This window comes from Osmerus eperlanus, chromosome 18 (assembly GCF_963692335.1).
Source record: "Osmerus eperlanus chromosome 18, fOsmEpe2.1, whole genome shotgun sequence".
Lineage (NCBI taxonomy): Eukaryota > Metazoa > Chordata > Actinopteri > Osmeriformes > Osmeridae > Osmerus > Osmerus eperlanus.
The window spans coordinates 12,619,733-12,637,971 of record NC_085035.1 but is presented as its reverse complement, the minus strand read 5'-3'; the positions used below and the strand labels follow the sequence as shown (position 1 = coordinate 12,637,971).

At 44.2% G+C, this 18,239-nt stretch overlaps 2 protein-coding genes across 10 annotated transcripts in view; one reads left to right on the top strand and one right to left on the bottom strand.

The window, feature by feature from the left end:
• Positions 1-18,239, top strand: part of LOC134038948 (NACHT, LRR and PYD domains-containing protein 12-like) — a 223,027-nt gene that overhangs the window by 13,402 nt on the left and 191,386 nt on the right. The window contains 4 exon segments of the mRNA XM_062484630.1: positions 5,510-5,730; positions 5,854-5,970; positions 7,482-7,598; positions 8,674-8,790. Of these exon segments, the coding sequence (XP_062340614.1) occupies positions 5,597-5,730; positions 5,854-5,970; positions 7,482-7,598; positions 8,674-8,790 (485 nt within the window). The 5' untranslated portion in view covers positions 5,510-5,596.
• The window catches only part of LOC134038951 (NACHT, LRR and PYD domains-containing protein 3-like), a 201,505-nt gene that overhangs the window by 141,797 nt on the left and 41,469 nt on the right, over positions 1-18,239 (bottom strand). The window lies entirely within an intron of this gene.

Sequence of the window (18,239 nt, the reverse complement as noted above, 5' to 3'; positions counted from 1 at the left end):
TCCCCGAGGGAAGTAGGGTGAAGTGCCTTGCCCAAGGACACAACGTCATTTTGCACAGCCGGGAATCGAACCAACAACCTTCTGATTAATAGCCCGACTCCCTAACCGCTCAGCCATCTGACCTCCTATATACATACACATACATACATACATACACCCCACACACCATACCTTCTCTCTCCTCCTCTACTCCTCCCCCTCTCTCCTCCTTTACCTTCTCTCCCCTCCTCTACTCCTCCCCCTCTCTCCTCCTTTACCTCCTCTCTCCTCCTCTACACCTCCCCCTCTCTCCTCTTCACCCCGTCTCCTTTACCCCCTCTCTCCTCCACTACTCCTCCACCTCTCTCCTGCTCACCCCCTGTCTCCTTTACCTCCTCTCTCCTCCTCTATTCATCCCCCTCTATCCTCCTCACCCCCTGTCTCCTTACCTCCTCTCTCCTCCTCTACACCTCCCCCTCTCTCCTCCTTTACCTCCTCTCTCCTCCTCTACACCTCCCCCTCTCTCCTCCTTTACCTCCTCTCTCTCATGCTACTGTAAGGCTGGGTGTCACCCACAAACTTTAATCAGACCAACAACATTTCCTGTCTGCCACAAGGTATCAGAACCCCAGAGAGGGTTTGGTCAAGTTCAGGGGTCACCAGGGAACACACAGAGGTCTGGAGCTTGTCTGGGTTCAGTGGTTACAACATGGCTTTCTGCTGTTATTTCAACATTCCTCTCAAAAAGTCTCTCGGTTGTGCTAGTTTCCACTGTTGGTTAAAGGGAGCTAGATGTGATGGTGCAGACATCTGTCTGACCATGGGCCCCCAAGTCTTGTTGTTCAAAGGGAGTGTTTACCCAGGGTGTCATCCATCAAAGTACTCATCCCATTCAATGCCCCACTCAAAATCTGTGGAGTCAGGGTCATACTTCATGGTACAGTGAAAGTATTTTAGGTGCAGCATTCCAGGCATTTAATCCTGGTTATAATCCTGTCTCATGTGTCTGCAACAGCCCAACAACCAGTTTTGTGGATTCCAGGAAAGTCCACAGTGATCCCAGTGTTTCTACACAGGATTGTCTTTTTGACTGGGAGGAACATATAAGGGCTGCTTCAGTTCTTAGTTGCCCCTCAGCTGGACACAAAACTAAGACCCATACTGTCAGCAACCAAACCCCAATATATCACCCTGAAAACCTCCCCTCTCTCTCCCTCTGCCCCTCCATGGGCCTGTCCTTCCTCCTTGTGGGTATGGGGCCTGTCCCTGATAGTGTGCTGGTGCTACAGCACATGGACCCTACTAGGCTGGGGTGCTGGTGGTAGACCACATGGACCCTACTAGGCTGGGGTGCTGGTGGTACACCACATGGACCCTACTAGGCTGGGGTGCTGGTGCTACAGCACATGGACCCTACTAGGCTGGGGTGCTGGTGGTAGACCACATGGACCCTACTAGGCTGGGGTGCTGGTGGTAGACCACATGGACCCTACTAGGCTGGGGTGCTGGTGCTACAGCACATGGACCCTACTAGGCTGGGGTGCTGGTGGTAGACCACATGGACCCTACTAGGCTGGGGTGCTGGTGCTACAGCACATGGACCCTACTAGGCTGGGGTGCTGGTGGTAGAGCACATGGACCCTACTAGGCTGGGGTGCTGGTGGTAGAGCACATGGACCCTACTAGGCTGGGGTGCTGGTGGTGCCATACTGGGAGCCTGGTACCTAGCTGGCTGTTGTACATAAAACATGGCTGTTCTGACTGCACACATAGTGGCTATTTTTTTCTTGACTAGCTGGGAGTTAGTTTTAACCATGTTCTCCTCCTCCTTCTCTTGTCTGTTTTAAATGTGCTGCATAGTGTCTATTGTGTGAAATATTTTTGGAATGCTCAAATCACCAAAGTCAACTGTCTCCCCCAGTTTAAATTTTTTAAATTTTTACATGTATTCATTTAGCAGACGCTTTTATCTCAAGCGACTTCCAAGAGAGAGCTTTACAAAGTGCATAGGTCACTGATAACAACAAGATAGCCCCAAAAAACATTGTGGGTAAAAAAAAAATACTGCAAGTAGCCAAAACATGAAGCACATATTGTGAACAACCAAAATAAGTGAATCTACACGACCGGGAGACTGCAGCAATGTGGGCCGTGAGGGAGAGCTCGTCGTCCATGGTAACCCCAAGGTTCCTGGCAGAGGATGAAGGGGTCACCGTCGCCGATCCCAGGGTGATTGAGAGATCGTGGGAGATGGAGGGTTTGGCTTCAACAATCAAGTTTAACAGCGACCAGGTGCCAGGGTGTCCTCCAATCAAGTCATGTTTTGAATAAGTTGCCATGCACCTTATCTCTATAAATACACCGTATCTCTATAAAACAGCTGTTCACTTGCTCCACCTCTTTTACTATTCCATTTATCAATCCTGAAATTGATCATCACCATAGTTTCCTAACTTACTTCCTTACTTTCTATGCATAAAGTATTTCAATAAACTAATACCCATGTATCAGAGTAAGCTGTTGCTAGTATACAAATCCTCTTTTACAGGCAGCTAAGTGTTTAAACAGTTTAACATTGACCTGGCCCGATCAGGACCAGACAAACTCTAGTTGGTAGTGCGTCACCACAGCGGGACTTCCCCTTCTCCTTCCCCTCAGCCCTTTTAAGACCGGGTTCCAAATCAACAGATTCTGTCCACAAGCTCGTACTTTTTTTCCTACGGTGCGTAGCTACAACTAGGCGGGCTTCCAGGAAATCGCCAACCACGGATGTTGCACTGCTGGCTGGCTCGTGTAGCGGGGTTTGCTCGCTGAAGAACAGAAATACTTAATGTATTATCAAGTATTTAGTAGAAGGGGGCACTACCCTGATATTGAGTTAGGACATCAGGGAAACCTATAGGTTTAATATGTAATAATCTGTCATCTGAAGGAATGAATTTGTTCCAAGTGTAGAGCCAATCTTAACATTAGTGAACAAGCACACATCAAAATAGGTTTTACAATGAATTTATTAAAGTAAGGTAAATTTGGATAGTATGAACAAGTTAAATTATGAATTTGAAATGAGATTGGTTTCAATGAACAGAATGAAATGGTCTAATTTAAAGACAGAAATTATACAGTCAATGATTACAAATCAAATCATAAACAGAGCTTACACCAATGCCATGTCGGGGAGGAAAGAGCGTTAACCATGGTAACGTTTGATCAGGGTTGATCAATGAGGTTAAGGGCAGTTCGCATCCGAGGTCCATTTGAAGATTTTGCAGACTGAAAAGCAGACTTTAAAGTACGTGATTTTACAATATTCCTTCACAATATCAGTGTGCACATACATTAACATGGAATGTGATGTTACATTTACATTTAGTCATTTAGCAGACACTCTTATGCAGAGCGACTTACAGTAAGTACAGGGACATTCCCCCCGAGGCAAGTAGGGTGAAGTGCCTTGCCCAAGGACACAACGTCATTTCAATCAGGATCATGTGACACCATTAATTGATAGCGAGAGCGCTAATCGACCTGAACCCTAGTGACCGCCCGACCAGGGAACGGGGGGAAGGTAGGGCGTTCTTAGCGGGGGGGAGTGAGAAGTGTACACTACGATAAAGCCCGAGTGCAGAGATCGGTCTTGCCTGACTGAACTTGCGCAAGCTTCATTTGACATGGCCGGGAATCGAACTGGCAACCTTCAGATTACTAGCCCGATTCCCTAACTGCTCAGCCACCTGACTCCCATGTTCCCATGTTCCAGAGTTACTTTATCTCATTTCCAAGTCACATCGTACAAAGAACTAACTTCTGGCCATGCAGGCATGAGCAGCTTTAGCAAGCAGCATAATGACGGTGGGCTGTGGAGCACTAAGAGGTGTCTAGTGTGTCTGTAACTGTGATCATAGGCTAAAATGTGTTAGCAGCATAGCAGCACTGTCTAAACAGTCAGTGCTTAAGGACCTCCCACCTGTGTTGATTCACAGGAAGAGGATGTGCTGTGTTATCAGTTAAAAGTGGCCAGGGAAGGAGACAGGCTAGGACCTTTGACAACAACACTGCACATGTGTATTCAAGGGTTTAAATGAACATATCAAATGTATATATCCTATTTAGAGTGCTTTGGTCCTCTATAGACTGGGGTTAGCTAGTGTTAACAGCTTTTGATTGTGGGTCAAAGAGATGGCTAGCATATGACAACCTATGATGACATAAACCTTCATTCAATACACCATCTAGTGTGAACCTGTTCCACTGTTTTCCTCTGTGCATTGATGAATGTTTCATTTGCCCTGTGCAAGAGTATCCTGAGCATGAGAAATACCCTGATCAGAGACAGGGCAGAGAGAGGAGGGTTCTGGCAGGGCAGGTGATCAGAGACAGGGCAGAGAGAGGAGGGTTCTGGCAGGGCAGGTGATCAGAGACAGGGCAGAGAGAGGAGGGTTCTGGCACGGCAGGTGATGTAGGCTGCAGGTGTAGTTTATCAATAAGGCATTGCTTTTACAATCAATGATGATCAAAGATGATGCCCAATTCCCTTTGGATTATTATCACCAGTTTCAATGTTTATTTGCTCTGATTCTATCAAGGAACTGGAAGAGGATTAGTTAGATCTGTAAAATGATTAACGAGCCATGCTGTTGTTGGTCATTTATAATTCTAAATACTGTAATTACAATGACATTGTTCTGTAAATCCTGTAAACTCTATAAACATAGATATTCATACATCCACACAGACACGTCATTCGTTACTGATCCATCAAGGCTTTCTAAGAGTTAGTGAGTTAGTGCTCAGTACAGCTGATGGTGCAGTATGATGGAGTGGAGCTTGTTGTAAGAGGAAGTGAGGTAGTGGTCAGTACAGCTGATGGTGCAGTATGATGGAGTGGAGCTTGTTGTAAGAGGAAGTGAGGTAGTGCTCAGTACAGCTGATGGTGCAGTATGATGGAGTGGAGCTTGTTGTAAGAGGAAGTGAGGTAGTGCTCAGTACAGCTGATGGAGCAGTATGATGGAGTGGAGCTTGTTGTAAGAGGAAGTGAGGTAGTGCTCAGTACAGCTGATGGAGCAGTATGATGGAGTGGAGCTTGTTGTAAGAGGAAGTGAGGTAGTGCTCAGTACAGCTGATGGTGCAGTATGATGGAGTGGAGCTTCTTGTAAGAGGAAGTGAGGTAGTGCTCAGTACAGCTGATGGTGCAGTAAGATGGAGTGGAGCTTGTTGTAAGAGGAAGTGAGGTAGTGCTCAGTACAGCTGATGGTGCAGTATGATGGAGTGGAGCTTGTTGTAAGAGGAAGTGAGGTAGTGCTCAGTACAGCTGATGGAGCAGTAAGATGGAGTGGAGCTTGTTGTCTTCTCTGTTGTCTTCTGTTGTCTTATGTCAGTATGAGGTAAATGACTGAGGTACTGAATACATTTTAACTGAGTTGTTTACATCATAGTGGTGTGTTCTTAATGAGGGTATAAAGTTAGTTTTCCTTCCTCTCTTGAGGTAACAGTCTGATAGGGTTGGATTCTAACTGTTGTTTGTTTACAGGTCTACAGGTCTGGCTTCAAAATCCTAATCTGACCCTGAGGAGAGAAGTTCTGACTTTGAGAGGGAGGAGGGGGCACTGCCTCTAAAATGAGTCTCTCTGGGGAGAGAGAGGAAGGGGGCACTGCCTCTAAAATGAGTCTCTCTGGGGAGAGAGAGGAAGGGGGCCCTGCCTCTAAAGCTAGTCTCTCTGGGGAACATGACATGGACACCAAAGCTAAGAGGTAAGATGAGAATCCATACCTGTTCATGACTGTTTTCCATCTCAGAGCTCAGCAGTGATATTTTGACATCATCATTAGTCAGAATAAATGAGAGACTGAAGGTCTGTCTCTGTTGTGTTGAAGCCCAATCCAGGAGAGACCAGTCTCACCTGTACCCAGCTGTGTGTCCATGAAGAGTGACAAGTCTATGAAACTACCTATCATGTTCAGTGATGGAGGAGGACCTTCTAATGAGGAAGGGTAGGTACTGACCTCTGCTGGTGTTCAATGTTACGTGATGAAGGTGACTGTTGGAAAAATTGAAGATGTAACACATTTATCCTGTATAAGAATGATTCTGTGTTCAGCATTCCTTGTGTGTAGAGAGAGGCCTACCCCCAAATCTGAACTTTGGGTAACACGAGGCATATGTAAACAAGGTGACCTGGGCTGACCACTCTCTCTTACTGGAGAGGCCATAAAAGATGTCTGGCCTTATCTGTGTTGGGTGAATCATATGGTCAAGCTTACAGGGGTCAAAGAGCGCACACACGCACACACTCAAACACGCACGCACACACACGCCAGGTCTATGCAAGGGAGCCAATGAAGAAGAGCCATGGGACATTTGCATGCCTTTGTCTTAACCAATGACTGTCAAGAGCGGGGCTGTTTAAATAGCTAGCTAGCACAACATGCTAGCAGACAAACTTGTAGCACAATGGCGTGTGATGTTTTTGTCTCCTTGTGGGCCGGCCACAAGCAATAAAGCTTTCTTAAACTTGTTCACCAACTGACTGTGCAATGCTTGATAGATTAATATTTCTGACAGTGACATGGAGTTTTTCTGAGCTTGATCGGTCTTAAAAATATTAATGTTCCAACCAAATGAATCGAATACAAAATAGTATTCATAATCTAAAAGCCTAAATGAGCCCTTTTCTCCATCATGTCACATCTCTACTAAAACACAGGGTTAGAGATGCTGACTGTAGATACTAAAGTATCCCTCATCACATCCCTACTAAAACACAGGGTTAGAGATGCTGACTGTAGATACTAAAGTATCCCTCATCACATCCCTACTAAAACACAGGGTTAGAGATGCTGACTGTAGATACTAAAGTATCCCTCATCACATCCCTACTAAAACACACGGTTAGAGCTGCTGACTGTAGATACTAAAGTATCCCTCATCACATCCCTACTAAAACACAGGGTTAGAGCTGCTGACTGTAGATACTAAAGTATCCCTCATCACATCCCTACTAAAACACAGGGTTAGAGATGCTGACAGTAGATACTAAAGTATCCCTCATCACATCCCTACTAAAACACAGGGTTAGAGATGCTGACTGTAGATACTAAAGTATCCCTCATCACATCCCTACTAAAACACAGGGTTAGAGCTGCTGACTGTAGATACTAAAGTATCCCTCATCACATCCCTACTAAAACACAGGGTTAGAGCTGCTGACTGTATATACTAAAGTATCCCTCATCACATCCCTACTAAAACACAGGGTTAGAGATGCTGACTGCCAGCCTGACTGACATACAGACCATGTGGTAAAGGTTCACAGTGAGAGATACAGAGTAACAACAGGTCTGGAAACCTGCCTGTCTGACTCATTTATGTTGACCAGCAACATTCAAGCCTGGATCTGACAATTCTTATGAATTACTTTAGCGACACATATTGTTGTAATTAATCTGTAGGCTCTACTTTAGTGATTTATGTTTGTAAGACACTTTGTTGTGTTTGTTGACAGGATGAGACAGCAGAGACCAGCCTCACCTGTACCCAGCTGTGTGTCCATGAAGAGTGACTGGTCTATGGATAAACCTATCATGTTCAGTGATGGAGGAGGACCTTCTAATGAGGAAGGGTATGTACTGACCTCTGCCGGTGTTCAATGTTATGTGATGAAGGTGACATGGTATGAAGAAGCCGTCTCTACTGGGACTCAATATTCCTATATTATTATATATTTGTCTGATAGTTTATATGTGATTATAGTAATAGTGTTTAAATGTACTTGGGCCCACATGAATCAATGCAACATTACTTATTCCTGTCAGAGCACAACCTGCCAGTCTCAATCCCTACTGTTTATTGTCTTTACTGTCTAATTGTTAAGTGTATACAGTTGGTCAGGCCAGACCCATTAATTGCCAACACCTGTTTGTTGGTAATACTGAGCAGTTAAAATGTTTGGAAATAATCCATGACAGGGGACATGTTGCTCACTTGTAAAGACATTTTTTTAAGTGAAGTAGTAGTATTTATAATGTAAAAGTCCAATGTAGACCTTTTCTTTATCATGTAAAATCTCTGCTAAAACACAGGGTTAGAGATGCTGACTGTAGATACTAAAGTATCCCTCATCACATCCCTACTAAAACACAGGGTTAGATCTGCTGACTGTAGATACTAAAGTATCCCTCATCACATCCCTACTAAAACACAGGGTTAGATCTGCTGACTGTAGATACTAAAGTATCCCTCATCGCATCCCTACTAAAACACAGGGTTAGAGCTGCTGACTGTAGATACTAAAGTATCCCTCATCACATCCCTACTAAAACACAGGGTTAGAGCTGCTGACTGTAGATACTAAAGTATCCCTCATCACATCCCTACTAAAACACAGGGTTAGAGCTGCTGACTGTAGATACTAAAATATCCCTCATCACATCCCTACTAAAACATAGGGTTAGAGATGCTGACTGCCAGCCTGGCTGACATACAGACCATGTGGTAAAGGTTCACAGTGAGAGATACAGAGTAACAACAGGTCTGGAAACCTGCCTGTCTGACTCATTTATGTTGACCAGCAACATTCAAGCCTGGATCTGACAATTCTTATGAATTACTTTAGCAACACATATTGTTGTAATTAATCTGTAGGCTCTACTTTAGTGATTTATGTTTGTAAGACACTTTGTTGTGTTGGTTGACAGGATGAGACAGCAGAGACCAGCCTCACCTGTACCCAGCTGTGTGTCCATGAAGAGTGACAGGTCTATGGATCTACCTATCATGTTCAGTGATGGAGGAGGACCTTCTAATGAAGAAGGGTATGTACTGACCTCTGCTCGTGTTCAATGTTATGTGATGAAGGTGACATGATGTAAAGAAGCCGTCTGTATAACGAAGTATAACATCATCATTAGATTCAGAATCATCATGTGACATTTCTAAGTCAGAACTCATAGCCTGGCTGATGTTCAGACCATGAGGTAGAGCTACACAGTGAGAGGGAGCTTTTATTTAATATTATTTCATTAACATGTGGTGTTGGTCTTCTCTTTCTGTATCTATGGTTTAACCTCTAGACCACCATCAGGCACATCAAACCCTTTGACCTCCTTGTTGTGTTTGATCAGTGAGAGACAGGACCACAACCTACCAGTCCACTGTGCTGCTTTAATGTTGAACTTTCCCTGACATTAACACAGAGACTCAACCACAACACAACCACAACAAACTACCCTGAAACAAATGCAATTATGCAAGCCATACCATACTACCATTAGGTCATTCCATGTCGGTGCAGAAAAAGTATTTAATTTAGTAGAGACTAGAGCGAACTCTAGGATAAGCCTGTGAGTTACTTCTCCACCTTAAAATGCTTAATAATTTTGTTATAATAGCTTTACATACAAATAAGAGAGATCAGTGCAGCTCTAGTGGAAGTTTGACAACAATAACCTCCCTACACACACACACACACACACACACACACACACACAGACAGCATGAGAGTCAGTGTCCAGCCCTGCAGGTACCAGGCCTGGTATGAGCCCTGTGTGAGGTGGACCCTGATGTCATTCTTCAGTGTCTGGTTGAAACACAACACACTTGTTTACCTGGGGGTGACAGTGCTCCTATCTTTGAGGAATGTATTAAAGGAATAGTGCCTTGTAGTGGTATAGAAGATGGTTTACTTGGTAGTGATGGTATCACTCTTATACAGTGTGTCTGTGTGTATGCATGAGTGGATACAGTTCAGATTACCACTCATGCTTATGTATGATACACTCTTTAGCAGATGATCAGCCCTTGTACATGTGGTTCATGTGGTTAAGTAATGTCATCTCTTGTCCTCAGAGATCAACAGGAGAAGTCTGAGTCAGACCAGAGTCACCATGAGGACTTGTCCTCCATATTCACTGTGAGTTTTGTGTTCATCTAAAGTACAAACTTTAGATGAACATATTCATTTTAATCATATTGTTCTACTGTGTATAGAGTTCCTGGTTCGTCTGATATCTCCCCTCTCTGTTTCAGGTGCTTGAGGAGACGGTCATCAGGTTTGTGAAGAAAGAGCTGAAGAGGATGAAGAGGATTCTGAGTTCAGATTTCCCAGAAGGCTTAGAGAGTCAGAAGGAGGACCAGGAAGTGGTGGACCCTGAATATCAGAAGCAGGAGAGCAGTGCCAGAGAGGGAGCTCTGAAGATCACACTGCATGTCCTGAGGAACATGAACCAGAAGGAGCTGGCTGACACTCTGGAGAAAAGTAAGAGACTCCATATTTAGTCTTATTTGACCGATTAATAATACATGATGAAGGTTAGATATACAAAGAAAGTTATGAGACTCAGAGTAGCCCAATGTTGTGTAGATCTTCCTATGACTTTGTACTATGTGTGAGTATACTAAGCTGTTTCATTATTGTGTACCTGATAAATGATCATAGATTTAAAAAAATATGTTTTGTTCATAATCTGTGAATAATCAAAACTACGTTTAACAAAAACACACACTTAACATGTGTTGTTTTTTGTTTAGATGAGCGTGCTGAGATTTGTCAACAGAAACTCAAATCTGAACTAAAGAAGAAGTTTGAAACTGTGTTCGAGGGCATAGCCAAACAAGGAAATCCAACTCTTCTCAATAAGATCTACACAGATCTCTACATCACAGAGGGTGAGAGTGGAGAGATCAATAATGAACATGAGGTGAGACAGATTGAGACAGCATCCAGGAAATCAGCAAGACCAGAAACAGCCATCACATACAACAACATCTTTAAACCCTCAGCTGGACGAGATACACATATCAGAATTGTTCTGACAAAAGGAGTTGCTGGCATCGGAAAAACTGTCTCTGTGCAGAAGTTCATCACAGATTGGGCTGAAGGACTAGCCAATCAGGAAATCCAGTTAATCTTTCCTCTGCCATTTCGAGAGCTGAATTTGTTGGATGGAAAAGAGTTCAGTCTGATGGAACTTGTCCATCACTTCTTCTCAGAAACCAGAGAATCAGGAATCTCCAACTACGACAAGTACAACGTTCTGTTTGTCTTTGACGGTCTGGATGAGTGTCGACTGCCCTTAGCCTTCAAAAAGAACAAGAGCTGGTGTGATGCCACAGAATCCACCTCAGTGGATGTGCTGCTGACCAACCTGATCAGAGGAAAGTTGCTTCCCTCTGCTCTCATCTGGATCACCACTCGACCTGCAGCAGCCAATCAGATCCCTTCTGAGTGTGTTGACCTGGTGACAGAGGTACGAGGGTTCAATGACCCACAGAAGGATGAGTACATCATGAAGAGATGCAGTGATGAGATCCTGGCCAAGAGAATCATCTCACACATCAAGACATCAAGGATCCTCTACATCATGTGCCACATACCAGTCTTCTCTTGGATTACTTTTACAGTCCTTGAACACATGCTGAGAACAGAGAAGAAAGAGAAGATGCCCAAGACCCTGACTGAGATGTACACAACCTTCCTGGTGTTACAGACCAAACAGAGGAAAGTGAAGTATGCTGGGAAAACTGAGACCGATCCACACTGGGATGAAGAGAGCATTCAGAGTATTCTGTCACTGGGAAAACTGGCCTTCCACCAGCTGGACAAAGGCAACCTGATTTTCTATGAGAAAGACCTGACAGAGTGTGGCATTGATGTCTGTGATGCCTCAGTGCACTCAGGAGTGTTCACACAGATCTTCAGACAGGATGGTAAAGTCTTCCAGGAGAAGGTGTTCTGCTTTGTCCATCTGAGCTTTCAGGAGTTTCTGGCTGCTGTGTTTGTGTTTCTCTCATTCATCAACAACGAGCAGAATCTGATGTCTGAGACTCCATCAGCTTCCAGTTCCAACAAACTTTTGGCTCTTTTCAAAGAGAAACCAGAAGTCCGATTCTACAAGAGTGCTGTGGACAAGGCCTTGCAGAGTAAGAATGGACAACTGGACCTTTTCCTCCGCTTCCTCCTGGGTCTCTCAATGGAGTCCAACCAGACTCACTTACGAGGCCTACTGACTCAGACAAGAAGCAACACACAGAGCCATGAGAAAACAATCAAGTACATCAAGGAGAAGATCAGAGAGGATCCCTCTGCAGAGAGATGCATGAATCTGTTCCACTGCCTGAATGAACTGAACGACCATTCTCTGGTGGAGGAGATCCAACACTACCTGAGCTCAGGAAGTCTCTCCAGTGAGAAGAAGCTCTCATCTACACAGTGGTCAGCTCTGGTCTTTGTGTTGCTGACTTCAAAAGAGAAGATGGACGTGTTTGATCTGAAGCTATACTCCAGATCAGAGGAAGGTCTTCTGAGGCTGCTGCCAGTGGTCAAAGACTCCAAAACTGCTCTGTATGTATAAGCCATTTGAAGAATTTAAATAACAATACGACTTAGCACATATTGTGATGTAATATTTGATTGTTGTATGATTCTATCACACAAACTATGACTCTGATGATGTCTCATGTTCTCCTTATGTCATGTAGGCTGAATGACTGTAACCTCTCAGAACGGTGCTGTGAAGCGCTGGCCTCAGCTCTCCCCTCCTCAGATCTGACAGAGCTGGACTTGAGTAACAACAACCTGGGGGATTCAGGCATGAAGCTGCTCTCTGCTGGACTGAGGAATCCACTCTGCAAGCTGGAGACACTGAGGTCTGTATTCCTGTTTAATCACACACCACACACTGATTGTAAAGGCCGCAGTATGCTTCTCCGACTCCGTTAACAGATGGGCGGGCTTACGGATACGGACGGATAGACTGCGTTTATGGTTCTCCGTAGGCTGTGGGTGCTGAAAACAATTCACCGCCAGAAGAGTAGGTGGCGCAACGGTTTTTTGTAAGTCGTCGTCGAGTGTTTATTTACCTAGGTTATCGAAAAGTCTGAGCACATTTACAAATGAGCCGTTTCATCAATAAAATACACACATTTTCCGCAACTACACTGCCCATTTCTCGTCACATTTTAATTCAGATGCTGATTTACATAGAATGTACCTGTAGGAAAGCAAGCAACAATAATATAATTCACAGAAAGTACAAGAAGTTAAATCAGTTACAACTAACCAACAAGAGCAACAAGTCCCTCAATAAGTGTCATTGTGTTCCTGGAGGAAATAAACTAACATCTGATCCAGCCTTTCCAAGTCTTTAAGTACCGTTGCACTCTCGGAACAAGTGCGTCTTTAGCCTTTTCTTGAAGGTGGCAGAGACAGTTAGTGTCTCTGATGGAGGTGAGGAGGTGATTCCACCATTGGGAGGCCAGACAGGAGAAGAGCTTGGGTTGGGACCGGGCGCTCTTGTACGTTATTGTAAACTATTTTTGGTTCAGGTCTGCATACATGTTCAACATAACACAACCACAGTTATAATCACACCACGCACTGAATCACACACCACACACTGGTTGTGAGTTTGTGGTCTACTAAAGGTAAAAGGGGTACGGACAAAGAATATTCAGGGCAGGCTTGTCATCCACAAGGCAGAGTCATTCAGGTACAGGGCAGCAGGCAGACTCAGGGACTCATTTACTAACATTGCGACCGCGGCTTAATCTGCGCCTTTGCCCAACCGCAAATAGCGCACGGTGTATTTCCGCATTTTGCGTGGTATTTATCAAACCAGATCTCGTCGGGCAATCAGCGCCTTACTCCGCCCTTTAGTGTTAATTAGCCATTAAAAGACAGGAGAAATCGCCTGCATGTTACTGCCACCATGGGTGATTCGAGGAAAAGAAAAAGAAGGTTCAGCGAACAGGAGATAGAAATATTGGTTCACAAAGTTACAGCTAACATTAACATGATACAAGGAAGAATACACTCTCTCCTCCCATCTCTTTGCGGCACACGCCCACTTTCCCTTATACACTCCCAGCAGCGGTAATCTGCGTTTTTACTCAAGTGCACTGCCTTTTACTCAAGTGCGCTGCCTTTGTAAATACGGTTTTATGTCTTTACCCGCTATATTACGCCTGAAATGGGTGCAATCCTGTTAGTAAATGAGGCCCTGAGAGTTAGGGCAGGGAGGATGTAAGGACCAGGGGAACTAAAAGAGGTTGAAAAGACTAAAGGAGGTAGAGAAAAACATGCTGGTACTGTAGGCTTGACAAACAAGAAGAACTGACCCCAAACAGAAAACACAGGGATAAATGAGGGTAGGAAGGAAGATGGGAGACACCTGGAGGGGGTGGAGACAAACATGAGATGGGTGAAACAGACCAGGGTGGGACAGGAATATATTTAAGACATACTACTTTATTATATTATTGTAGATTGACATGGCATTGTGTTTTGTATCTGTCTGCTAGTGTACTGTTGTCCCTGTGCTTGACACCACTATCCCTGCCTCAAGGGTTGTGTCAGAAATAGCCAGAAAGGTGTGCTGCGTGGTATACTGACAGACCTGCTATTGGATGTAATATGTAATACTTTCTTGGTGTATTGTACTACTATAGTCCTGGAAAGAATTAGGAAACCACTGCACCTTTTTCTTTCCTTTTTTAAAAAGTGGAGAAGGACGATTTTGAGTGAGGAACAGAAAGGTTAAATTTAAGAGGCCACTGCAAATGCTACCCTTCTGTTCCTCCCTCAATATGGTCCTTCTCCACTTTTTTAAAAAGGAAAGAAAAAGGTGCAGTGCATGTACAATTTCTGACACTATAGTTTGGTACGATTCCATTTGGGATAAAAGGAAAGTCAGCCAACCTGGACAGACAGTCCTCTGACTGATCAAACCTTCTTGGTGTTTGAGAGGAAAATGACAGACTGATATTCTTTATTTCTACCTCCAGAGGGTAGTAGTGTTTGTAATCCTTCTTATAATCATAATACATAATAGAAATACCTCAGGATGACCACATGATGTCTCAGTATACGATAGACAGGATAGTTTTCTGGAATATTCCACAGGTACAATCCAGCTCAGTGAAATCAGCTTCTCAGGCAGGTTAATATTTCACATTGGTTACTGACTACCGTGTCATTGTGTTCAAATCAAATGTTATTTGTATAGCCCTTTCTACGAGCAATGTCGCATAGGGCTTCACACACGCCCATAGAACTGCACCTAAACCAAATTTAACTCTCAAGGAAGTGTCGAGGAAGTTTTGAAGACACTGTGTGCGTGAATAGTCAAGATGCCGGATTAATAGAAATTCTTTATTCTGTACAGTACATTACATTCCATTTAGTCATTTACATTTAGTCATTTAGCAGACGCCAAACAGAGCGCACTGTGACCAGTCATACCGGATTACTAGAAGTCCTTCGGCAGAGTGATGACAAACACAATACACATGTTTAAGTCTTTTATTGTCAGGTACACAGAACAACACAAGGTCAGACTGGGCACTGAAATTCTTGGGACAAGACAACGCAAAGAAATCTGGCATAACAAACATATAAGTACTTAGAACATAGATTACATCTATGATAAGCTAACGGTTCCATAGGTTCGTGCACGGAGATCACACGTTTAGTTTTGGGTTTGCTAGCTGCTCCCTCTGAGGGAATCGAAACCAAACCACGGTGTCGTAACGTCACTGGGCTTTATAACATCAAGGGGTCTTTTATAGCAGCATTAATGTTTTGGTCTTTTATGACAACATTATAATTTGTTTATCCCTTATTTCTCTGTTCCCACTCGGACGAATATCAGTATTTTCCTTATAATAACAATCAAGAGCTTGCTCGCCCTTATTCCCCTCCCCGTTATTTAGGACACGACACCGCACCTATGAGAGAGAGTGAGCCTGAACATGTGAATCTTCAAAATCCTGTTTTGCGTAAACACCAGTTAGACAGACAGCCCTGTCAAAGTAGCTGGTCGCGATTCCCAGGGACTCACCTTTCTATCGGCGTGGGGCACTGTGTGTCTCTCAAGATCCGGAGGAGGCCCCACAGTGAGGACAGACAACGCTGTGTGTCTCTCAAGATCCGGAGGAGGGCCCACAGTGAGGACAGACAACGCTGTGTGTCTCTCAAGATCCGGAGGAGGGCCCACAGTGAGGACAGACAACGCTGTGTGTCTCTCAAGATCCGGAGGAGGGCCCACAGTGAGGACAGACAACGCTGTGTGTCTCTCAAGATCCAGAGGAGGGCCCACAGTGAGGACAGACAACGCTGTGTGTCTCTCAAGATCCGGAGATCCGGTTTTCTCTATGCAAGCAGTTTTTACCACATCCTATGTAAAATAGGTCCAAACTGTCACACTGAAAGCATTCTAACTCAAACTTTTTACCAGCAAGCAGTCATAACTCATTTTATCTAAAATATACATCTGGAAACAATTTTTAATTCATAACGAAAAGGTAAAAAAGCTCTAAAACCATTTTGCAAGCTATTTCTAATACATCTTAAAACATATGCAAGACTATCTCTAATAACACATTTAATGCCAATGCACATATTGTAATTCAGTATACGTATGCAAGCCATTTCTATAACCACCTTATGCAAATGCACATACAGTCAGGTCCATAAATATTTGGACATTGACACAATTTTCATCATTTTAGCTCTGTATACCACCACAATGGATTTGAAATGAAACAAACAATATGTGCTTTAAGTGCATACTTTCAGCTTTAATTTCAGGGTATTTACATCCAAATCAGGTGAACGTTGTAGGAATTACAACACATTTTATATGTGGCCCCCCCCCTTTTTAAGGGACCAAAAGTAATTGGACAATTGGCTCGCACATCCCTAATAAGCATCACTCTTTTTTTGTTTATTCATCATTTCTCCAAAGTACATTCAAACGAAGGCTCCGTGAGGATCCTTCGACAATAGTATACAATACAATATACTAGACCTCTAATACACATAATGACCTATACTAGCCTTATAGAGCTATACTAACCTAAGACAAGTGGGGTACAGCAACTATCAGCAATTGTGCAATATTGTATAGTAGTATATCTATAGTAGTGAGAAATGTATCAATGTACTTTTCGCTCAATGTACATTGTGGGAGGCAGCGAGGAGCAGATGAATGATTTGACTAGCCGCTCAAAGCACTTCATGATGACAGAGGTCAGTGCTATCGGGCGATAGTCGTTCATGCAGGTGACCTTGGTGTTCTTGGGCACAGGGACGATGGTGGTCCTCTTGAAGCAGGTGGGGAGTACAGACAGGCTGAGGGAGAGGTGGAAGATGTCACTGAAGACCCCTGCTAGCTGGTCAGCGCAGCACCTGATATGTTGTCTGGGCCAGGTGCCTTGCGAGGGTTGAGCTTTTTGGAGCAATGCCTCAGCTACAGTTATTGTAGGCACACCACTGGCTAGGCCCTCAGGTAACTCCACTGCAGGGGGGTCACTGTCCCTCTCAAAGTGAGCGTAGAAGGTACTCAGCTCGTCTGGCAGTAGGACAGAGGACTGGGTCTCACTGTAGCCTCTCCCTTTGTAGTCTGTAATAGCTCCACAGTCCACTCCACATGCGCCTGGGGTCAGAGCCATGGTAGCTGGACTCCACCTTGGTCCTGTAAGCCCTTTTCGCTGCTTTGATCGCCTTCCGAGGGTCGTATCTGGCCTTCTTGTACTGATCAGGGTCCCCAGAGTTAAAGGCGATAGACCGGGCTCTCAGGTTGGCCTGGACCGCGGCATCAACCCAGGGCTTCTGATTTTTATTTAATTCATTAGTTTATTTGTCAGGGAAAATGCAGCGCACATTATTACATACATCAATAACAATATGTTGTAGATGTGCTGCGTAAAAGGTTTCTAGCCAATAAGCTAATTTGCAACCCCAGTCCCTGGTATTTCTAAAAAGTTAATCAAAATATAATTTACTATATAGTGTGAGTTACACAATCATGCAGCAGATGCAATATATTAGTATATAATGAGGCTGCCTCATGGTGCACATTCTCCAGACCATTGATAATCTCATACAGTTCATCCAAAGCAGCAGCCTTTTCTGCCTGGGGGGGTGTAGACTGCACTCATGACCACCGCAGTGAACTCCCGAGGTAGATAGAAGGGTCTGATTTTACAGTTAATAGCTCAAGGACAGGAGAGCAGTGAGATGCTAGTACCGCTACATCCGTGGCCCATAGAAAGTTAACCTGAACGTTAGCGAGTAGGATGGTTGGAAAAGCAGGTTAGAAGCTCCGTTTCCGAGTTCGGACGAGGACTCCAGCACGTCGGCCTTGTTTCTTCTTCCTCCGTCTCGCAGGTAAACTGAGCGGCGGAACAACAAAGAGCCCGCTGCATTCCGAGCTCCAACTCGAACTCTGGAATTAAAGTTTGTAAAATAATCCTTGCTAAGTGA